This window comes from Haliotis cracherodii, unplaced genomic scaffold, assembly GCF_022045235.1.
Source record: "Haliotis cracherodii isolate W230 unplaced genomic scaffold, xgHalCrac1.p SCAF_6, whole genome shotgun sequence".
Taxonomy (NCBI): Eukaryota; Metazoa; Mollusca; class Gastropoda; order Lepetellida; family Haliotidae; genus Haliotis; species Haliotis cracherodii.
In genome coordinates, this window is record NW_027266319.1 from 67,852,420 (window position 1) to 67,877,271 (window position 24,852).

Here is a 24,852-nt window from a genome sequence, read left to right on the forward strand (position 1 = left end):
CAGATATGCAATACACTGTATTTCACAGTATCAGATATACACTGTCCAAAGAAAGAAGCGAACAGGTAGATTTTTAATGAATTTTATAGTACCTAATAAAGTCAGTATAATTTAATTTAATATCATAGATACAAATATGACATTTTGGAGCACGATAGTCACATGTTGTCGTTGTACAAAGGCTTTGAAAACTGTTCATTGTCATGTCACATAAGGCCACAAGGTTGCGCTGAACTCAGTATCTTGAGGAATTCGATTCAATGCAGATCTCGTGGCCCCCCCACACCATGACACTACCGCCACCGAAATTGTCGAATTCACATAGACAATGTGGGGAAAAACGCTCATTTCGACGACGAAAAACACGTTGTCTTCCATCTCGCCGGTGAAGAAGAAATTGTGGTTCATCGCTAAACCACACTCGTCTCCAGTTTCTCAAATTCCAAGGCTGTAAGGTATGGCACCAACGCAAGCATCGCTGTGGTTGGATCTGTTGCAAAACTGAGACGATAACTGGTTTTCTCGGTCAGATTCCAGCCTCACGAAGATGGTTCCTGACAGTCTGGTCTGATATCCTCAACAGACCAGGGATTCGTCCTGCAGTCTCCGTAGCTGTGACATTGCGATGACGAATGTAGTGATCCTCTTGGTTGGCCGATTCTCGGACGGTCTGCAGTGGAATTGAACTGAGCTTATCGGTCCCAAAGGCGGCACATGGTGCTGAGGTGGACGTTGAAGCGGCGTGCAACAGAAAACTGCGATTCCCCCCTTTGGATAGGTCTTATGGCGATGTTCCGATCGGCAGCGCTGAGTCTCGGCATTTTTTAACTTCGAAAATGTTGACAATTGAATGACAAATTATTGGCCTATACTTGCCTTTTATAGCTACTTCCACGAGTTACGAATGCCATAACTTGCACGTGCATTTTGCACGACAACAATGCCGTTTAAGACGTTGCAAATCGACAATGGCTGCGAATATCAGGCCACCAACATTTTGCCAAAACACATATCCAATTTATATTCCTGATTTTTTTTGTAGTCAGATTCAATGAACTACATACTACCAGTGCGTTTCTTTTTTGAAGAGTGTATGTGCATTCTGTAGTGTGTCACCATCCATCAAAACAATGTCATATTCTGTCAACACATCGTCCATCTGGGAAATGTCAGATAAAGGGAACACAAATTCTGTCAGGGTTTTGTCATCATTGACATGTACCTGTCACCGACGCATAGATGGTGTGCCCGTCGTTAAGGCGGAGGCCGTGCAGGATGGCGTGGTTCACCAAACCCTCTCTCCGTCTTGCAAACACGTCTTCTCCTCCAGGATCAGAACCTACGAAAGAGGAGTCGGGGTTACTTTACAGTTTACAGCCGTCAAGATTACACGTGGCTAGACCCTGCTGCTATGAAGCGACTCGGTTCTGTGATAACGACTTGTGATAAAATATAGGACTGTAAATATTGATAACTATCTATGACTGACATAAATCACTTCCGATCAGCAATCAGATCTGGCACCATGTACAATGTCTCTTACTGCATAACATATTTGTATGAAATCGATACTTGAAGCCGGTATACGTTTTAACACAAAAGTAATGATTCCTTTCATAAGCTGGATCAAGTTGATAGTTATTGTCCCATACAAAGGTTAAAAACAATCTGCCGCCTGTCGTACCATTATTACCCTTAGTAAATTGTTCTGTCGATGTTGTGTGTAGCCTGTAGATGCCAGTAATGTGTAATCTTGTATGTTCTAGATGACCTTAATTAGATTTATTTAAGTAAACTAGAAGGGTTTTCCCCTGTTGACAACTGACATAATATCCACACTTCAAGATTCTTGCTTCGCCAAAATCACTGTCAATGTCACAATGAGAGGAAAAGACATTACGTTTGTTTGTTGGTCAACTCTGCAATAAATCAGCTGTATGACGGCTACAATAAAAAAAAGAGTCCGCCCAGAAACACCCTTCCTCCGCTCGGTGGTGTCACGTCCACCGTGACCCCGTCACTACATGAGTTGACCTCTGGTAAGTCTTCTGTCCACTTCTCGTTCTCCACGGTTCTGGCATCAGCATGAACACACACATAATACCTCCTCCCGTGGACAAGCCGCCGTTCCGTCTCGTCAAAGGCCACATTTACAAATTCCTTGTCTGTAACACCAGACATCAATCATTTAATATTCCATTTTGCGAAAAATGCAAAATAGGGGTTAAAATGATATGAATGAATCACTAACACAATACTGATGACACCAGATGTTCGTGAAAAGGGGACGCTTAATCTGCTCTGCTGGAACTACCTGCCACTCACACAATGAGCATAAACAAAACCTGATATGACTTTGTATATGGCAACCAAAGACACCATAACGAATTTATTATTCCGTAAAATTTACACTATCTGGTATCCATACAGCACATGTCATGTCAAAATGAAAACTTGAAACGTTAAGGGTCAAGGGAGACTACTCTTCAAACCTTAGAGGCCAAGCCTTGATGACAATTTTAACTTTAATCTTGATCAATAAAGTCATGAACGTGATCTGAAAAACAGATTTATGTCCTTGCACGTCACAATAATGACATAAAAACACAAAACAGTGTCGAAAGACGAATTTCTGTACCAGAATTTCCATGTGAAATATGTGAATTTGGTGTTGGAAAATCCAAAATGACTGTTACTTACGGTATAATGTCTCATTTTATGTCAGTAACAATCATCTTGGATATTTACTGACGAGGCATAATAAATTATTATTCATCTCTTATTCGATACAATTTCTTTTGTATATGGAGTGGATTATATTGTGTTTAGGCATTTATTATTAATCTTTGAAACTTTTGCCTTTATGTAAAAGTAGTGGGAACCTATGTATTTCTCTTTCTCGGAAGGTTTATGTATACAGCGTTAGTTTTGAGGGTTGTGGTGGCCTGGAGGAATTCTCGTCAATCTACTACCTGTGTGCCCGCACTTGATGACATCCGGGATGCTACAGGGGTCAGTGAAGGTCATCAGACTCTCTCTCTTGTAGTGGGAGGAGGGGTCCACCTGGTCATCTGACACCACTGCCCACGTGTAGTTCCTGTGACGGAGTGTCGGCCACACAGCAGACAGGATGCCCCTGTAGGGGGTGTAGTCAGCATCAGCGATGTTCCACCTTTCATTCTGCTCCAGGGTGATGGGGTGTGCAACATCAGCAACTTGTCTGGCGCCTGAAGGCAGGATGGTAACTTACATGACACTCGTTGAGTGGAGGGATATTTAGAAAATATCACAATATGGTTCAGATGAAGTAAATAATTAGTGATGATATATCTATGATATGAAACACAGGAAATATGTAAATAACTTTTGTGCCCACCTTGCAGGTTAAATTACAACTATTTATGCTGAATTTATTATGTGAGTTGATTATTGTCATAATTTTGATTTTTAGATGAAAAACAAAACAAAAGAGCAAATGGGCCTCATGTCACACCCTTGAGTTTTGTATGGATTAAACTTAGAAATACAGCAAAGAGGGTGTGGGGGCCTCTTCTAAAGAATTTTGTATGTACAATTTTCCATGACCCCCTCTACATATTCCAGGCCGTATCACGAACTGACCGCTGAGTCAAAACATGGTGAAGAAAGGATTGAGCCATGCCTTCATGTCACTTAAGATACTTTGTCTGTGCCAAAGCTGGGCATACACTTACAATGTGTTGGACAGTCTCATTAAATTCATTATATATTCTACATTTCATATTTACATTTTTGATACAAAATCAAGAAGTATTTGGACCGGAGCAGCAACAAACAGAAAGCCTTCTGTTTGACTTTTTAGGCAAGCCGACTTCATCCAAGCGAACCCAGTGCTGCTGATCTTCTCAAAACACTGCACATTAACTCGATGCAATGGTCGGTCAGATAGCCTCTCACTGGATCACTGAGTATAGGCGGATTTGATATGGCACTTCGCTTGGCCTACACTCATTTCTGTACCGACCAGCAGTACAGAACCATCAACAAAATCTACATTGTTATGTTTATGGAAACTGTGGATTCCATTGTTTTCAACACGAGTCTCTACATGCTTTACAAGAGAATCATCAGACAAATAAACGTGTGCAAAAGTGCACAATACAATTTTGTCATGAAGAGCCTCCGTGTTTATCAAATCACACCCTCCCATTATGATTGATTAATATAAGCGATTTAGGGAAGAGCGGTAGTGGAGGTATCTATTGTCTGACACGATTCTTCGTGTGAGGGTGTCACTACTCTGAATTTCTTGTTTCGTCCAATCAACAACACCAAATGTATACAAAAGGACGCGTACAGCATATGTATTTGTGGCTTTGACTTTACTGCGAGCGTTCAGCTCTGAACTCCAGATTTTTCATTTGTATTCTGCCCGAGGTTTGTCTTGAATTGTGGGCCTGGCCTTCCACGAATATACTGACTGATCCTCCTTCTTTGACACGTTTCAGAGGAAGAATGTTGCATTTGTCGAGGCCATTAGAAAAGTACCAGACAAGGAGAATCTGTCTCCTTTGGCAATACGTCCAACATCATCCATGTAAAGGAGGTGAGTAAGGGGTATAAGGATTTTGTGACAAACAGAAAAGCTGAATACTAAATGAATCGCACTGAAATATTCCTCTTTTAATAGAAATGGGTTCCGATTTCATCACCTAGCTCTCAAGGTGAGTTGACGAGCAATTCATTGAAGACGAGTATAGCAATTAGCCGCTCGGGGAGGTAAATACATTCCAGTGATGTCAAAATCCATTCCTGACGTACTGAATCATGAGCTTTTCTATAGTCAATACAACATACTGAGAGGTTACGGTAAGTTTTAGGCTCTTCAAGGATAATTTTTGAACCGGCAATTGAACCTTATATCCCCAACATCCCTTTCTCGTCCCTTTCTGCTCCATGTAAATAATGGAAGCGCAGTATGATCTGTTAGACACCCTGTGAATATTTTGTATTGTGTATTCTGACAAGTAACAGGGCGGAAGTTTTGGGGATCATTGAAATTACCTTTCTTTGTGAGAAATATTGTTTGACCTTTACACAACCAAGGCGGAACATCCCTGTACCCACATTAGAATTTAATCAGTGAAGTAATGGTATTTGGATGCAAGTGAACGGTTTCCAATACTGATTTCGAATAGCATCAGGTCCTGGCGTCGTATTAGATTTGAACTTTTATATTACATTTTTCAGTCAATCAGGTGTAATCAAACACAGCAATGGTGACCTTATTTTTCATGTACACTATCATTGTATTCCTCTACTCATGGTTGCTTGAGGTAAGAGTTGTCGGGTATAGACCACACCTGTTTCCGAAACCTTTCACTGGAATCCCTGGTGGGTCTTTTCTCATCACTGCCTTTTATTGCATTTTATTGCCTGTAAATTACTGTTTATTAGATTTGAACAGTTTGTTTAGTTATTTTACCACCTTCTTTTTCTTTCTGTCCAAATCTTTAACTTTGCCTTCAAAAAATCACGAATTTATTTTAGAATGTTATGTTGTTCTAAATTTTTCCAAATTGATTGATTTGTTCTGACATTGATTGCCCTTAGGAACGTACTGTCAAGCAAAGTTCCATCCAGGATATATTTTTCCTTCTTTGACTTGTATTTGGAACTGGGTTTTCTTTTGATGATTTTATTTATTAACTTTGTGTGGTTCAATGTCTTGGGAAACCAGTGTTAGAGCAGCAGCTTACACGCTACAGTTAATGTCATGCAAAGAAGAGTCCGTATTTACTATTATTATTATCATCCGAATGTCACATGCTCAAAGCCATAATGTTTAGAAATATCAAAAACATTGCTCTTAATCTGTAGTGTATTTGAATAATGATTTGAGACTATATTTCTTACAAACAACATCGATGACGATTTCAGGGACTACAACTGCAGGGTCGTATGCAGCACAGTCTCTCACGTCGGCGGATACGGTGGTGGAGAGCCCCACTTTGTTGTAGCCACGAACAGCAAGACGACGGCACTTACTGAAGTCCAGGGGTTGGGGAAGCAGTACATTGAACGTCATCTGGAACAACCGTTGCGTGGGGTGTAACAGTGTTGTAATTTGTCTGTACTTGTAACTACCCGGGATAGAGTAGATATATGATGTCAACGTTACAGAATATCCAGTCTCCATTATACAATAAAACAGATTCCATTGGGCGTAGAGGCAAAATAGTGGTGACAATTATACGAATGGTCTTCTGAACATCATTGACGACACCAGGTGTTCACGCAATGTCCTGCCCTACCCGTAACACAAGCCACTCACACATGTGGCAACCTAGTGGGGACGCTGGGTGGACACTGGATTTCATGTCATAAGGAGCAGTTAAATGGGGTCAGTGGTCAGGCTCTGTGACGTGGGACGTTCCTTACAATATCCACTGGTATTTACAGGCCGCAGTGATATAGCTTGACTATTGTTGACTAAGGCGTAGGACAACATTCACTTCCCTCATCCAACATACCACATCCCCGCTGGTTGTGCTGTGTGACACTGGCTGCCACGTTGTCAGAAGCCTGCTGTCGTGGTCACTGTCTGTTAAACTCCATTCATATCTGTCTACAACGCCATACGCTTCAGTCTTCACTGGCATGTCCGGGTCAGCAAAACTTACCATGGTCACCTCAAGCTGGAACAGTGGACGCAGAGAGGTATGGAGACTGCTGATGCTGGGGTACGCCAGTATAGAGACTTACAGTAAAAACATCCCAGTGCCACTAAACCGGCGGCGCCGATGCGGTTCATGAGCACAGTAAAGTATCATTTATATTGTTAGCAATTGTGCAAAACAGTGTCTCTGAAGAGCATTTTAGAAGCTGTAGCATTACTGAAGATAGAACTGGTGAAAAGTTGAAATCTATTGGTCAGCTCTCTGTTCGTGAATATCATTCTGTACACAAATCATATCATGGAATTCGTTCATATGACTCGACCCCCCTTTCAACATGATAATTAGAATAGTCACATAGAATGAGTTGGAAGTGTATCTTTAATGTGACCGTGACCTTTAAAGGATCGACCAAAGCCATGATATGTAAGTACAAGATTTCAGTTGCCCTCCGCCCCTACCTGTAAATGACATGCTTTCTAGTTACTTGTAAACACAAACTTTTCAGGGTATGCCCTTTGACAAATGATAAAACCAATGCATGCATTTGATTAGATATACTTAACAACGTCGGAGAATACAAGTAGAGACATCCATCAGATTTGCCCTCATCACCTTGGAGCCTGTGTCGGTGTTCGTGTAGTTCACGCTGATGTTCCCGCTTACAGGTGGGTGGTGTAGCACTGTAACTCCGTCACTGTACACGGCGTCAGTGCAGACGTTCACAGCGCACAGCTTCACAGCCGCCCTGAACGTGTAGCCCGACATGAGATCCAGTCCCGTGGACAGTACGTGGTCGCGGTGTCCAGTGTACTCATAGTCCCTTTCTGGGTGCCAGAGGTCATCTGAACATAGAAGACAAGGTATGCATATGACTATTACGTAGATATTCATTTGATATGAAAGATCAAACTTTAGGCTTGGGTTTTGGTTTGACATTGACGAGCATGACACAATGAGCATGACTACATAATAAGCATGACAACATGCCAACACAAACTACATGAATAAACAACGAGCAAACAAGAACTAGATTTGCATTTCAGGTTAATTGAATAGGGAGTGTATGAGAACTGCAACGTACGGGAAAGCGGAGTATGACATTTATCTATATTGATATTTAGAAGATATGGTTTAACACAGGGGTGAGGTGAAATGGGGTTTAACGTCGCATTAACACATAAATTTCATTTAATTATGATGATGGTACACATTTTCTTGCTCATGAATATATATACGAATTCAAAAATAAATAGCTTTGGGTAAGAATCTGATTGGTTTTCCTTAATATAAACGACATCAAATTTAAATAGGGTATTTTTAACCTTGGATATCCTTATAATTTTGCCATTTACAGCTTCGTTATATCACAGACTATTTCGCATCGATATAACCTTACACCAATAAGTAATAAAACGCTTATATGGTGATATGTACGAAGGATATCTGCGGCACTCACCTCTTACGACATGACCGGGTGTCGAAGACTTAAGGTCTAAAAAGTGTTTGCATGCTAATATATGGATCTGTTCAATTTCTTTATAGTTACTTAAACCACAAATGTCAGCTCTATATAACAATATTGGTGCTACTTAAGTTTCAAATATCTTGTAAAATACTTGATAATCAAAGGGTTTTACTTTCCTGAGTGATTTTAAAATACAAAACAGTATTTGTTTGGCCTGAAGTGCAGCATTGCATACGTGGGGAGACCAATTTAAAGTTTCTCTGAATGATACACCCAAATAGTTATAAGAAGAAACACATTTTTATCTAACATCGCCATAATACCATTCATCATGTTTATATAAAATTCACCCCTTATTGAAAACCACTACACTACTTTAGTTTTTTCAAAGTTAACCGTTAATGAATATCTGTGGCAATAATCTCTAAGAACATCAATGCGCTTCTGTATTTCATTTATTCAGTCATTTATGAACATATTAAAACAATAATGGGTTTAGTATACAGCATTGACAGACTCCAACATTACAGGGTCTAAAGTCTGAAAGTCGTTTTTTTTATATTTAACATAAGAGATAACATATCAATAGATAGATTGGAGATTGTTTATACTTCTTTGGCGAGAGTCCGTGTACGTTTAATATGCGTACGTTTAGATTGGCGTACACTGTCGTCTACGTGGTGTCATGCGGAAGTATATAACACATGCACATAACTTCATGTTCTGTAAATTATAACCATACTGAGGACGACTGTCATCCCAACAAGACATATTTGATACATCATGAAGGCTTATTGTTATCTATCAGTACCTGATAAATTGGTAAGAATCAGTGACATTGTTTAGCCCATCAAGAGATAGAAGTCCGTTATGGAACATAATTGTTTGGTTAGCCAATCAAATGCCACGAATTCACTGGCAATGTATTTAAGTGCATTTAAGTATGAGTACGGCTACAGTGTGAGTGTGTCTCTATCAGTACCTGATAAAGCGAACCTCTTTTCAAGCTTCCACTTGACATCTGGGTACAGGTGGGTATATTGTTGTGTGATGTTCCAGTGGGCGGCGAACATGGAGGTTGATAGCTGATAATCCTGGTCCTCGTGACAACCATACACGGCAGACTGAAACATGAAACAAGAGGATATATCAAGGTATACCTAGTCCTCGCAACAGCCACACACGGCAGACTGAAACATGAAACAAGAGGATATACCAGCATATACCTGGTCCTCGTGACAGCCATACACGGCAGATTGAAACATCAAACAAGAGGATATACCAAGGTATACGTGGTCCCCGTGACAGCCACACCCAGCAGACTGAAACATGAAACAAGAGGATATACCAAGGTATACGTGGTCCCCGTGACAGCCACACACGGCAGATTGAAACATCAAACAAGAAGATATACCAAGGTATCCGCGGTCCTCGTGACATCCATACACGGCAGACTGAAACATGAAACAAGAGGATATATTATTAAATTATTATTAAACATGATCAAGTAATTATTGCACAGTCACTGATTGACTCACCATGTTATGATGTGTAGGATTCCAATCCTGCATTCCTGCAACATTTCAAAAGAGAAATTAGGTGATCACAAAGTAGGCAGCAGGTCATTTCTCAACAAGACAAATATGGCAGCATGACAGCAAATGAAGCGATCGTAAAATATCAAGCTGTTTTTTCGCCAGATTTCAGCAGTCTGTGACGGCCAGAATATTTCAGACTTATCGACATGTGTGCATCATTGAACTCTGGGACAGACTACATCATTCGGGAAATGAGGTGAGGTGACAGTGTCTAGAAGGCTGGCCGTACTTATATAAGAACGAGGTGAGGACGACACGAGGCCTTCTCTGACCTGACTAGCTTCTTAACTACTTGTCCAGTGCGGAAAACATCGACTTCTTCCGAGCTTCCCTCACTATTCCGGATTCAAGAGACAAAACGCGTGCTTCTTTCAAGATATTCGACTGTGACATATTCTGAACTTCGTGAGTGTATATTTGTTATGAAGACCTGTTCCGTACTGATGCTGCTACTTATTTAACCCTTTATGTTGTCATTTGTGATTGTAAGCCTAAAACTGTGTGTCTCAATTGATGTTTTTTTCTGTTATTCGTTTATCTTCTGTGGTTATTTAATGATTTCACAATTGTATTCTGTACCCATTTCAATTTGCAAATCACCCGTAACAAGATAGTAAAACGTTCATCTTGAACTTCACTTAGACAATACCTTGAATGGAATCACATCCGAGGCCATCATATATCGTCATATCAGAGATGTCAGCGTTGTTGATGATAACGTAAACCCCATCAGAAGACTGGGTCACCTCGCCACCGGCCGACCTCGCCACGACTGTTGTGTAATATTTCTACAAGAAGACATTCAGACAATGTAGCAGTTATGCATATGTTGAAATTATGTCATTGTTGCTATAATCATGATTAGCATAAGTATAACGTTAACAAATGGTTTACTGATACAATTAATGAATGCATCAAAGAACTATCAATAGGATGCATCAACGCATCATAGAACAAGCACCTGTGTACACTGTACAGTACATTGGACGCTCATTGCATTGTGTTTGAACAGTGATCAGTCGTCAGGAAGTTACTATATTTAGATGCTGGAGTGCAAGCTCCTTCCCAGCGCGTGACACCTTCGTTACACTCTCAGTAACATCGCTGCCACCAGTGTGGGCGCGGCCATTTCAAGAATCTTGAAATTTGCCCTCCAACCCCATATGTAGTAACGTTTATACTTTTGTTTATGTCTCTGGGAATGCCATCATATTTCAATTTGAAAAGGTTTACGACTGACCATGTTTTCCAGATGAATTCACTTTGTTGTTTTGATAATCAGATTGGTTCGAGATTGCAGACTAACGGAAAATCAACCAACTTCTCCCTTACATTCTGACAATATCAATAACACGATAGTTTTAATGAAACAGAAATTCAAATTGACAAACGAAGAAAGTAATTTAGCAGCGATAAGTGTATTCGGCGTCACGACAGTCGTCATTTGTTTGTAAACATAACGGTCATTCGGTTGCGAGTTCAACTCCAAGCATGGTTGTGGCCACCTATTCACAGTGGGGAGTTTTGACTGGTGGCAGCGATAGTATAGAGAGCTCCGGGAACGTACTATCGCTGTGAGGAGCTTGGCTGGAGTGGTGTGTAAACTTCCGGTTCGGTATACCGCGGACGGCGTTAGTGTGACGGCACTCTGTGAAACTTTCTAGTGCCTAGGTAGGTTGTTTATAAGCGTCTTTAGGTTTTCAATAGAGTCTTTACGTTTCTCTCTCGCAATTGATCATATCGGAACTAGCTTTCACGTGAGGATCGCTTATCATCCCTGCCTTGCCCATCTCGGAAGCTTGACCACTGACGCCGCTGGGTGAATATATATTACTATCACTGACTATTGCTATCACTACTTTTTGCATTTGACACTGACCACTGACATCATATTATATATTGCCATTAAATATTGTACTACCGCTCTATTGTGTACTGCCATTGTAATTCTCTTGGTTAAAATCTTGTTTTAATTTGGGAGTCGACACGTAACATAATGTGTCTGTGTGTTGTATGCAGCTGAACAAGTAGACAGCTGCTTCGCTCTTCGACAACATGCACTGAATGTACTGGTGAACCATGGATTTCATTGACGGAACATGTGACTGTAATATTGATCAACCTCAACTTTTGATTGATATATGTAAGTTGTTCCGTTTTCTGTCTATACTGCTTTTACAGACAAAATTCACTATTAAACAGACGAGTAAGTAAAACACTCAACAACACATCAGATTCATGTACTAATGCAAATGTCACCTGTGACGTGTTCAGCAGGAGATTCGTGAACTGATGCTGTAGCAAGTGCCCTGTGTCTTCATAGCCTCTCACGTCAACTACACCAGGCCTGGTGCCAATCCCCGCCCTGTAGGTCACGTTCAGCATGCCGTTATCAAACCCATACCACCTCGCCTTCAGCACTCGTGCAGACAGTTGGTAGTCGGAGTCCCGCAGTTCCTGCAATGTTAGAGGACACTGTCACAGCCCAGGTGGAAATTTATGAGGGGTTGGGTAGCCTAGTGGTGAAATGATTCCCTCGTCACTTCGAAGGCCCGAGTACGATTACCCATGTGGATACAATGGTGTTCCCTGCCGTGATATTGAAGAAATATTCCTAAAGACGGAGAACTCACCAAAGAAAAGCAGCAAAACGCTTTCCACGACCACCAGAAATCTCTGCTACAAGCAGAGTAGATTGTGTGATTCCGACTCATGCAAGTTAAATTTCTTATACTCAAAGTAAAATGAGTTCATCATTTACAGTGAGAAGGTGAACAGTCGTTAAACGCATTTATTCTGCTTTGAAATACTATCTGTAAAGAAATTACGTTTCCTGACCGTTATCTGAAATAATTCTTCTTCATTTTCGGGGCAAACATCCATGACGACACCAGGTGAGGGCAGCGTGACGCCATGGACGTAAGGTTCTGCTACCGCCACTGTGGACAGCCCGACTGTGTTGGTGACCCTGACTGACACATAGTAGGCGTGGCTGTGATGGAGGTCCCAGTGGAGGTCCCGGAGAGCTACTGCTGTACACGTGGGCGGAGACGTCACTGTGCACCCTGCTCCTGACTGCAGGGCAATGAAGGGCAGGATCTCAGTCCCATACGGCGAGGAACCTGTACACAGCAGAGTATGTCAAATGTATGCGTGGGACTTCCAGGTGAGAATGTATCTGCAGTTAACCTAAGCTGGTAGTTAGAGGGGGTTAAGGCTCTGTGACTTAGTTGATTATGAGTCATCTTACCCTGGAGGCGTGGATTGTTGCTAATAATATCAATCACTGACACTTCTGGTTCAGACCCGAATTGCTACAGGCCACCGCCATGTTACTTGTATAGTGATAAGTGTGACGTTTAACAAACAAAGATAAGAACGCAATAAATAGATCTGAAATATATTTAAGATTATTTGAAGCATTTATGAGATCGAAGGATTCAATAAAACGAAGACAAGACCGCCACTTCTTACCGACGGCAGCTTCATACTTGAGGTGAGCAGCATCAGGGTCCGTGACGTGTGAGTTGTTCCACGTCACCAAGAGATGACTCAGACTGGACGTCAGGGCAGCAGTGACTCCCCCGTTAAAGACAGGCTTATGGGTGTGCACGAGGAGACGCCCCAGGACCTGAAGAAAACAGGAGGTTCAGGAAAACATGGCATGTAGCTCAATTGGTAATGTATCATCAACTGTGCTCAAACAGGTAAATGGACTGATAAGTCCCAGAATATAAATATAATTCGACAACCCAGTGGGATTTCCTGTTTGGATATGGTTGTTTGTCAAAAGAGCCAAATTAAGGATCGGGAGTCGGGAACTGTGACCTAGCTGATTTATTGATGGCATGGGCAGTATGTCATGCTTTCAGTCACTGTTTTCCTCGTTTAGACTCGATACTGACTGCTATTGAACGATACAGTTCACTCATCATCGAAGAATCAGGAGGGAACATTGCTAGTCTCAGTTTACCTGAATGGTTGTAAGCCCAGCTTTGTTGATGGCCTTGATGGCTATGTAGAACTCTTGCCCCTCACTGAGAGAAGGATGGTAGCCTTGATACTGGGGATGATGATGAGTGGACGTGTACGGCAGGATGTCTGGAGCTGCTTCACCAGAAGGATCTGACATCAGCCCCACCTCGTAGTCATGGATACTGCTCTCCGCGTCCGTTCCGGTCCAGTTTACAAACAGCTGGCAAGAGCAATATGTCACTGACAGACGCCACATGCAGAATCATGATATTGTTGATTCGATTTATTAAGAGTGTACATGCTCACTACTATCAAAGGTGGGAATAGGGTGTGGAAGTGGTGAAAAACTGAACAACTTTGTCCCATGAGACTCACAACATACACAATGAAACACTTCAGCATTTATTACCAAGTTTAGACATGATCGTCTGTTATGTAAGCTTCTATAAATATTTCTCATACGTGGTGCTGTGTAGAAATGTATATCTGGTGGAAACTTGACAACGCTTCAGACTCTATGCAAAATGTTGCATTTCGTTTCAACATCATTCCATTCCTCATCACGTGAATGGGGAACTTCTCTAACTCTGCTGCGTCGATTGCTGTTCCTTTGGATCTGAAAGATTCGTCAGGGTATACCATGAACACGGAGTGGGACTTCCAGCTTTAAGAGCTTAAGGGTAAAAAAACACCATAAAAGATGCATTTAAAAATTGGTGACATAGGAATATTTATAGATAAATCCATTACGGTCGGTGGCAAGATAACTGAAGCGATCCATTTTCTCATACACAATAGACACAGACATACTTCAAACAACCATCCAGCTTAATTTGCGTGCACAATAAAGGTTTGAATATCAATAAGGCGAACTCCGATAAACGACATAAAGGACAGCACATTGTTCACATAGTTAGAGCATTATACTGCATGTAAAGATTTTGCAACGTGAGATCTAACTACAAACCCATCATATAATACCAGAGGGATCTCCTTTATGTCTATGCGCCGTTCCGTGACGTTTGTGCACTAAGGCGTATAGGAACCTTGGTAAACAAAGACGTCAAACATTATCTTAAAGGTCTTTTTCATTATGTACAGGCAACAAGAATTGTATGGTTATAACTTAAACACATCTTAATATCCTGATGGTTCGTACCTGCATTGGGTATCTGGTTCAGCAATTCTGCTTCTCCTGCGGTGATTGTCTATGAACCAGACCGTGCCTGATGAGGTGGTGACCAGACCCGGGGCAATGCTAGAGGCGGCTACAGCAATCTGTCCCACTGCTGGTGGTGTGTCATCAAGGGTCACTCCGTCAGAACACACAGGGTCAGATGCCTCCAGGGCCCGGTTGTAGGCCACCACTGTCACGTGATACGTCCCTGGGGAAGATGCCGACCATGCTGCATGTGTCGAGTAGGTTTCCGTCACCTGTAATTGTGATGGTTTGAGACGCATGTATGTGACTGTCAACGAGCAAATATGCACCCTGGAAGAAAACTTGATAAACGTCGATGTGAGGGAAGGCGAAGACGTACATTTAATACACTCGTATCCAAACCGAAATGCTCCTTTTGTAGACACTTGTCTGAAAACTGATACTGGTAGAACTTGACCCCACTCTCCCGATCAAAGAAGCCGACCCAGTGGGCGTGGACCTGTAGGCTGTCCTGGTAGTCCACTTCCGGGTGTCCAGGCTGACCATCGTGGACAACTCCAGGGTGCGGTGCACTCGCGTCTACTGTCACCTAGAGGGGCAGAAACATCATAGAATGTATCACCTAGAGGGGCAGAAACATCATAGAATGTGTTACCTAGAGAGGCAGTAACATGATAGAATGTGTCACCTAGAGAGACAGTAACATCATAGAATGTGTCACCTAAAAGGGGCAGTAACATAATAGAATCTGTCACCTAGAGGGGCAGTAACATGATAGAATGTGTCACCTAGAGGGGCAGTAACATGATAGAATGTGTTACCTAGAGAGGCAGTAACATGATAGAATGTGTCACCTAGAGAGACAGTAACATGATAGAATGTGTCACCTAGAGGGGCAGTAACATAATAGAATGTGTCACCTAGAGGGGCAGTAACATGATAGAATGTGTCATCTAGAGGGGCAGTAACTTCACAGAATGTGTGACCTAGAGGGGCAGTAACATGATAGAATGTGTCACCTAGAGGGGCAGTAGCATGATAAATTGTGACACATAAAGAGCCTGTAACATCATAGAATGTGTCACCTAGAGGGGCAGTAACATCATAGAAAGTGTCACCTAGAGGGGCAGTAGCATGATAAAATGTGACACATAAAGAGCCTGTAACATCATAGAATGTGTCACCTAGAGGGGCAGTAACATCATAGAAAGTGTCACCTAGAGGGGCAGTATCATCATAGAATGTGACACCTAAAAAGCCTGTAACATCATAGAATGTGTGACCTAGAGCGGCAGTAACATCACAGAATGTGACACCTAAAAAGCCTGTAACATCATAGAATGTGTGACCTAGAGGGGCAGTAACATCATGGAATGTGACACCTAGAGGGGCAGTAACATAATAGAATGTGTCACCTAGAGGGGCAGTAACATGATAGAATGTGTCACCTAGAGAGGCAGTAACATGATAGAATGTGTCACCTAGAGAGACAGTAACATCATAGAATGTGTCACCTAGAGAGGCAGTAACATGATAGAATGTGTCACCTAGAGGGGCAGTAACATGATAGAATGTGTCACCTAGAGGGGCAGTAACATGATAGAATGTATCATCTAGAGGGGCAGTAACATGATAGAATGTGTCACCTAGAGAGGCAGTAACATGATAGAATGTGTCACCTAGAGAGACAGTAACATGATAGAATGTGTCACCTAGAGGGGCAGTAACATGATAGAATGTGTCACCTAGAGGGGCAGTAACATCATAGAATGTGTCACCTAGAGGGTCAGTAACAGAATAGAATGTGTCACCTAGAGGGGCAGTAACAGGATAGAATGTGTCACCTAGAGGGGCAGAAACATCATAGAATGTGTCGCCTGGAGGGGCAGTAACATGATAGAATGTGACACCTAGGGGGACAGTAACATCATAGAATGTGTCACCTAGATGGTTAGGAACATCATAGAATGTGCCACCTAGAGAGGCAGTAGCATAATAGAATGTGTCACCTAGAGGGACAGTAACATCCTAGAATGTGTCACCTAGAGAGACATTAACATCATAGAATGTGTCATCTAGATGGGTAGTAACATGATAGAATGTGTCACCTAGAGGGGCAGTAACATGATAGAATGTGTCACCTAGAGGGGCAGTAACATGATAGAATGTGTCACCTAGAGAGGCAGTAACATGATAGAATGTGTCACCTAGAGGGGCAGAAACATGATAGAATGTGTCACCTAGAGAGGCAGTAACATGATAGAATGTGTGACCTAGAGGGGCAGTAACATAATAGAATGTGTCACCTAGAGGGGCAGTAACATGATAGAATGTGTCACCTAGAGGGGCAGTAACATGATAGAATGTGTCACCTAGAGGGGCAGTAACATGATAGAATGTGTCATCTAGAGGGGCAGTAACTTCATAGAATGTGTGACCTAGAGGGGCATTGACATGATAGAATGTGTCACCTAGAGGGACAGTAACATGATAGAATGTGTCACCTAGAGGGGCAGTAACATGATAGAATGTGTCACCTAGAGGGGCAGTAACATGATAGAATGTGTCACCTAGAGGGGCTGAAACATTATAGAAGTGTAGTATGAAAACTGCATTCGAGGTTTTGTTTGAGAAGTATTGCCCGCGAAGGATGGAAAGGGAAAATATATGATTTAGAAATGATTTTACTAATTGGCATTAACATGAATTCATTGATATTTACTGTTGAGAGTTTAACTGCAATACGCGGGGAGTACATCCGCGCGCTGCACGTGACGCACGTGCTTCAGGCCCGTTGTAACAATGAGCGCACGTGGTTCAAGCCAGTCGAATGAATTCCACTGAAGAGAATGGACGCAGACGACAACGATATATTTCTGATGCAGTCAGTTTTTAAAGAATCGGCATCCTGTGCCGAAGAAGACAAGGTAAGGGATGACTTTAAATTCCGTTTTGGAAATCCACTCCCTGAGCGTGAAATAGCCAAGAAAATTGAAATCTGTGTCCCTAGAACAACACGTTATAAAAAAATGACTGGGCATTCTCAACATTTAAACGGTTGCAAGAACGCAAGTCACGGTCAATTGCGGACAATTTGGAATTACCGCAAAAGTGCTTTACAGAGGATATAGTCGAAATGAGTCTACTATGAACATCGCTTTCAAATATTTCATTTTTGAGGCGAGGAAACTGGTCGGCACCCAGTACATGGCGGATACTGTACATGGACTGTTTACCGTTCTTCAGAGTGGCTTGAGGCTTAAAGGGCGAAAGGACATTAATTTGTTCGAGGATCAACAGTTTGAAAAGAGCAGAACATGTCTGGACGCTTTAATGAAGGAACTTTCTAAAAAAGGACTGGGCAGCTCTGCCAGAAAGAAAACTGAAACTATATCAATGGACGACGAAGAGCGCTTGTGGAGTAGCGGTTCATTAGACGAAGACGTCCCTCAGCAACTTGTGGATACGGTTCTTTATCTTACCGGTAAGTAGAGTAAATCACACAGTTGTTTTTCTTTATATCTTCGAAAATCACTTTTACAAATAGTATAAACTAAATCATTGGAATTTGTTCATTCACATATAAAATTGAAATATTAATCTGTGAACCTTTTTAAACACAAAAGTTTAACAGTTTGTTGAAATGATTAAATGAATGTTCATTATTGTTATTGAAAATATGAACAATAATGAAAATTTATTTAATCACTCTCGCCAATAGTATAAACTAAATCATTGGAATTTGTTCATTCACATATAAAATTGAAATATTAATGTGTGAACCTTTTTGAACACAAAAGTTTAACAGTTTGTTGAAATGATTAAATGAATGTTCATTATTGTTCATATTTGCCGTTGTCTAAAATACACATTTTCAAAACATTTACACAGGTTTGCATTTCGCACTGCGAGGAGGAAAAGAGCATAGATCGCTGAGGCTGTTCTCGAACCCCCAAATAACAGGTCCTCACACTGACGATAATGGCAGAAAGTATATACTCTACACGGAAGACGCGTCAAAGACTAATCACGGCGGCCTGAAGCATAGCAAGCTGGTACCGAAACAAGTTCGAGCGTATGAGAACACGGACAACCCTAAAATATGTTTTGTGCGTCTCTTTGAAAAGAAGGTCTTTGTGGCAAGTGTTAAAAACACCAATGCATATTGCGTGTATTACCTACGTTTATTTAGGGGTTTTGGAATTATGTATTTGATAATCGCTATATATAAATCTTGACTACATTCTAAATTTTGAATGAAATTTTCAGAAGGTGTAGTATCAGCCCACACAATGCAATGTTTCACAAAAACAAACATTACAAGTGTCCCTTGCTACCATTTTTTCCCCCAGCAAACCTGGTCAACATACTGAATACTTCTACTTCACTCCAAGAAGGACTAGAACGTCGAAAGACTGGTATACTGCATATGCCATCGGCCACAACACCTTACAAATTACCGTCAAAAGACTGTGCAAGACGTCCGGTATTGAGGGCATGAAGACAACCCAAAGGCAACGGTGTCTGACATACTTAGTGTGTGGAAAAAAATGAACTCGCCCTCACGTGAAGAAGCTGATCCGAAAAGAGCAGATGACCAAAGACCTGAAGACAAACTAAATCGAACTGGTACGCTCAATTTCAATTTCAACTAATATCAATAAATAGTTGAGCCATGTTCTGTTGTTTTTTTTTCATGCAGAAAGGTAATTCAATACAGAGGGTATTCTTTGGGACAAAAACTAGGCTTTCAGTAGAAAATCTCCCGGGATTTCTTGGAGAAAGCCCGGGGCTTACCAGGGGAATGCCCGGTAAACTACGAGTAGAGGTTTAGTCGGTAAAAGACCCTGGCGAGACAATAGTGTGACGTCACTAGAGGGGCAGTAACATGATAGAATGTGTTACCTGGAGGGGTAGTAACATCATAGGATGCGTCACCTAGACGGGCAGTAACACCATGGGATGTGTCACCTAGAGGGGCAGTAACATCATAGCATGTGTAATGTGCGTTTCATTAACGTTACATGTATGTTTAGTAGTATCATCATTACATTAAGATTCTAGACCGATTAAAAAAAGGAACACTGTCAAACACTGGTTCAATCAGGCGCATACACACAAAGTTCGCTCACCTTGATTGCAAGCGACGCGTTTAGTTTGGCGTGGTTCATTACTGTAATCTCGATGAAGTAGTCGGAGTCGTGAACGCCCTTGTGCATGTCGTGGAACACGCCACCATGACTGAGATTAGACGAGATTATGCGTGGTTTGATCTGGAAGTGTCTGTGGTAACATCCTGTCCCTGGCGTACAGTAACAGTTGGCGCCCCGTGCATAGTCGCCGTACCTCGCTGTGCAGTTGGCCAGTGTCTGGGGGTAAGTAAACACAACTGAATAAATACTTAGGTATTTGTCCTCTGTTTGCAATACAACAGCAATATTGGACCTCCCTGAAACGAATAAAACATTAACAAAGCAACCAATGACAGAGGAAGGTATGTACTTGCGTGTCTCCTTGAGCTGATAGATGTTCTTCTCCGTGGTAGATGTCTGAGCCGGTGATGTTGTCGTAGAGTCTCCACGACACAGTCTCTAGACCACTGTGGTCATCAAACGCCAGCCACTCAAATCTTAAATGCAAGACATGGTACTTTGTTGAACGAGTATTTGATTTTGGTTTAAGGCGTCTTTGAACAGTATTTTAGTTATTTTCACGGCGTGTCAGCTTCATGAAGTGATGTGAAGTCTAAGACCACGGGCATGGTACTGACAAACCTAGAAACATAATTAAAGAGAAGTTGGATTTGAACCGACGATCATAAGTGTCAAGAACGCCGGAGGGACGCAACTTAGAGCCGTAAATTGCGGCGGATGAGACAAATGGGTCACCCGTTGCCATAGTTTTGCGTTGAAGGTACTGTTTACTAACTTAACATGTAGAAAGAGAAACTTACGTCATTTCATTGAATTCCTCTACTCTATGAACACTGACGTTGAGTCTGTCTCCCCTGGTGAGCCACAGGTTCTCTATGACTGGAGGCGATGTGTCCACGTGGACTGCCACGCTCTCCTCAAGGAGTTCGCGCCTGATGTCGTACGCCCTGACCCAGAACCTGACGGTGTCTCCGTCCACGATGACCGGTGTGACTGTCTGGTGCTGAGTCAGACCTTGGAGCTGGAAGTCGGCGTCAGGAGGGGGAGAGAGGATGCTGCTTCCGCCACTGTGGTCAATCAGGAAGGCGGTGCGGTATTCCACTATGCCTGGAACATGGAAGCCATTTCTCTAACTGACGCATTAGCTAACTGTGGGGGAGGTGGTTTGTGAACAATTATAAACCGAACAATGATACAAACAACAATTGTGTAATTGTAGAGGTGATTGCTTATTCGTTCAAATAACATTTGATGGATTAAACTCAAAAACAAATTGACGTGAGTGACATTTGGACATGAAGCACATTTAACAAACTGCGATCGTAAATGTTTTATGGGAAATCATTACCTTCCTGTTTGAAGAATAGCAGATTTACATCAGTACATGAGCCCAGATGTTGGCGCAGGAATGCGGATAGGAGCTATATCTTATCACAAATGTGAGGAAATTAAGGAAATAGGTCATTGGCCACGCTATCAACCACTGATTGTCTCCCCGACGGTAAAGGTCATTGCTCACGTTCGACACCTCTGATTGTCTCGCCGACGGCAACTGCTATCATCTGTCTCGAAGTCGTCGCGTTAAAGCCAAACCACATTGAGGGAATTGTGATAATTCGACAACTGTGTCAACCAGGGCGCCGTCTATCAACCCATCACAAATGCTTCAAGTTCGTCCTTAATAGGCAGGTATTGGGGAAATAAAACTCTATAAACACAAGGAGTTCCTCACCCTGCACGTGATCAATGGCGTCTATTCCCCTGGAGTGGTTGTTATCGTCGTAGTCCGGGGTAACGTCATGCAAGGAGGCCGCTTGCTTCAGCCACCCGTTGTTGTAATGAAGGGTGTTAATGTACCTGTACAGCGTATAGGGATGTTATATTGTTATACCTATGTGTGTCACAAGTACATTTACATCGTGCTTGATTAAGTGACTGAATACAGTATCATTATAAATACGAAATATATGATAATATATACAAAATAAAATAAATAAATGCAGCAAAGATGGGGGGCGGAGGGGGGTTGCATGGACCTTGCACAGTCAGGCTTGTAAGGCCAATCATCAGCTCAGGGCCATCGCCCCCTCTACAAACAGAACAGATAGCGAATGGGACTTCTCCAAGGAGTGGCTGCCCGGTCGAATCCACCCCGTAATGTGAATACTCCCCAACACTGCAGCCTTTTATATTACCAAGATTGTCAGAAGGGTTGTATTCTTGGCAGCATACCTGGGTACTCTCCTGATGTCAATAAACATGGAGGCACTGAGAACAATGGGGAGTCGGACAACTTGGGATGCAAGCGTGATATTTCGGAAGGGAGGTCCGCATAATTGCCATGTTTTCCCTGAATCTTTCAAGCCGACTTCATCCATGCAAAGAACTTTACAGGGTTACTGGGTTTTTTTATAACCACGATACAATGGTCGTTCAAATAGCCTCTCCATGACAAACTGGCTGATTTGATATAGCACTTCGCTTGGTTGATGCTCATTTCTATACCAACCAGCAGTACAAAACCATCCACAAATATTAACACTGACATTGAGATTTTATCCTTGGCTCGTTTTAAGAAAACTGTGGAATGCTTTGTTTTCTTCATGAGTCTTGACATGCTTCAAAAGAGGATCATCAGACAAATAAATGTGTGCAAAATTGCACAATGCAATTCTATCATGTAGAGCCCCCACGTTAAACAAATCACGCCCACCAGTTATGATTGGTAAATTTAAGCGATTGAGGGAAGAGCGCGGGTGGTGGGATTTATTGTCTGACATGATTCACGGAGTCAAATTTTGAACCAAGTCACATGCCAAGAGAAACACTACAGGGATGCAGATGACAAATTTTGGTGAATGTGTGCTTCCTAACCTCTTCTCCCAGTCGACAGACACGTTCGTCGTATTCCACTGCCAGCGGTGGGTTGTTATAGAAGCCGATGACGTCACTAGTAGCCTCGTGTCATGGACAACGCCCACTTTTGACACCTCGTCATAGATGAATATTCGCCGAGTACTCTTACTGTTTTCGGCCTTGTCGTAAGCAGTTAAAACAAGCGCATACACCCCGGGGTGTTGCAGATGAAACTGGCTCGATGATGTCTGCAAACCAAGGATGAATGACGTATTATTTAGATTTGAAAGATCAGATGACACAAATGTATTGGCTTGACAATAAATATCACACATAATGATCATAATATATTAACTTTTTCATGCATGTGTGTAATTCTGTTATGTGTGTGACATGATTAAGCGAAATGAGTAAGCTGGCGTCAACCCCACCATGACCAGATATCACAGCTTGCCAGCTAAATGTGGGAGGAAAGCTGATGGGAACACGCGTCTTGAATCCCACAAGCCCGGATGAGATGTCAGAACCAAGGATCAAATTCGATTCGAATCTGCACTACCAACCATCCATTCAATGATCCTGACACTTCTAAGGGACGCAATTCTGTGAGTGAGTGAAGGCATATTATCTGTCACAAAAGCATACCTCGTCGCTGTAACTGTCAGATTCAAAGGCTAGTGATTTCTCCACGAGCTGAGAGTCACTTTTGTTGGGATGTTTGTCATAAAGTTCAAATATCGACACCAAGTAGGAGAACACCAGGACGTCGTCCCTCCATCCCTGCCACGTGACACTGATCGGAGCCTGGAGACAGACGGATACATTACATGTGTATATGACACTCATCAACTCATAGACATCACTGACATGTGAACATCGTGTAACAATCAGGCCGATTACTGGCCAGCCAAGCAGCATCCAGCAAAGTGCAGCTGTTGCTCCTGTATTCAATGTGTCCATAAGCCTGGAGACCAAGAGTACATACATGTATAACCATGTTATTGCATGCACCTTTAACAGACTAGTAAATAATTACAATATTCAGCAATAGTCTATGACGTCACAGAAGGTCATTCCTACAAATAGATATTTATTGGACTACATTCTACAATCTTACAAAACTAGAATGATAACAAGAATACTATTCTCGCATTTTACAATTACAGAGTTTAAATTTCCCAGGTTCCCAATATATAAAATTATTTAATTATTTAATAAAGCAACTATAATCTATAATCTATCCCTATTTGGTTTTCATGTACACTGGACAATTGGACTCGTTGTTAAACTCAGTATTGAGAACAATAATCGTTCTTCACAAATTCTCAAATGACCTGTGTGTGGGTCTTGGCCAGTGATATCATGTCATCTGTGCAATTCTCCTCAAGATCTACACTGCAGTGATGTGGGTCTATGAAGTCAAACCCGAGGATATACCGATTGATTTGTGTCTTCCCTTCGTAGTAGTAAGTCACGAGACTGCCGCTCTCCTTGTTCCTCACTTTAATGTAGCCACCATTAGTTGCCTCAAATGTGAATTCCATTCTGTGAAAAATCAAAAACGGATGATCAAAGAAGTCCAAGAAGCTTGTGTAATATGTAACTTGCTATTATTTCTGTCATTGCAAATTTAAACGATAAGTTTACCTTGATTATTGTAACGAAATGTTCGTTTTTCAAGGCCTCTCATGCCACGTGACTCACATATCTCCATGCTCCACTGGCAGTGAGAGAAAGGTATCTGCAGTCATGTCCTCCTCACAGGTCAACTTAGTTTTATGAGGTGCCGTCTTACTGGGGCCATGGCAAGGTCGTACAGTGCTCAGTATGACAGAGTCGTCTGGAACAAATTTACAGCATTAGATCTGTGTTCATTGATTGGACTACTTTCACAAAGGTTATTGAGAAATCTCAACGGTTTACCATAAGAAAAGTCGGTATTCAAAGGACCAAAGGTGAATAAAATCAAAGTGAAAATATTTAG

General features: G+C 41.9%; 1 protein-coding gene and 2 pseudogenes across 1 annotated transcript in view; 2 read left to right on the forward strand and 1 right to left on the reverse strand.

Moving 5' to 3' along the window:
* Window positions 1-24,852, forward strand: part of LOC139446629 (uncharacterized) — a 161,839-nt pseudogene that overhangs the window by 36,603 nt on the left and 100,384 nt on the right.
* The window catches only part of LOC139444743 (uncharacterized), a 46,134-nt gene that overhangs the window by 16,966 nt on the left and 4,316 nt on the right, over window positions 1-24,852 (reverse strand). The window contains 24 exon segments of the mRNA XM_071225679.1: window positions 1,223-1,458; window positions 1,949-2,165; window positions 2,973-3,227; window positions 5,896-6,067; window positions 6,513-6,677; window positions 7,272-7,501; window positions 9,107-9,248; window positions 9,663-9,697; window positions 10,372-10,510; window positions 11,982-12,179; window positions 12,561-12,844; window positions 13,197-13,353; window positions 13,696-13,917; window positions 14,160-14,313; window positions 14,857-15,131; window positions 15,239-15,448; window positions 19,992-20,228; window positions 20,362-20,488; window positions 20,813-21,119; window positions 21,745-21,869; window positions 22,887-23,116; window positions 23,514-23,672; window positions 24,203-24,413; window positions 24,573-24,708. Coding sequence (XP_071081780.1) covers window positions 1,223-1,458; window positions 1,949-2,165; window positions 2,973-3,227; window positions 5,896-6,067; window positions 6,513-6,677; window positions 7,272-7,501; window positions 9,107-9,248; window positions 9,663-9,697; window positions 10,372-10,510; window positions 11,982-12,179; window positions 12,561-12,844; window positions 13,197-13,353; window positions 13,696-13,917; window positions 14,160-14,313; window positions 14,857-15,131; window positions 15,239-15,448; window positions 19,992-20,228; window positions 20,362-20,488; window positions 20,813-21,119; window positions 21,745-21,869; window positions 22,887-23,116; window positions 23,514-23,672; window positions 24,203-24,413; window positions 24,573-24,708 — 4,623 coding nt within the window.
* On the forward strand, window positions 18,256-19,360 carry LOC139444745 (zinc finger MYM-type protein 4-like; annotated as a pseudogene).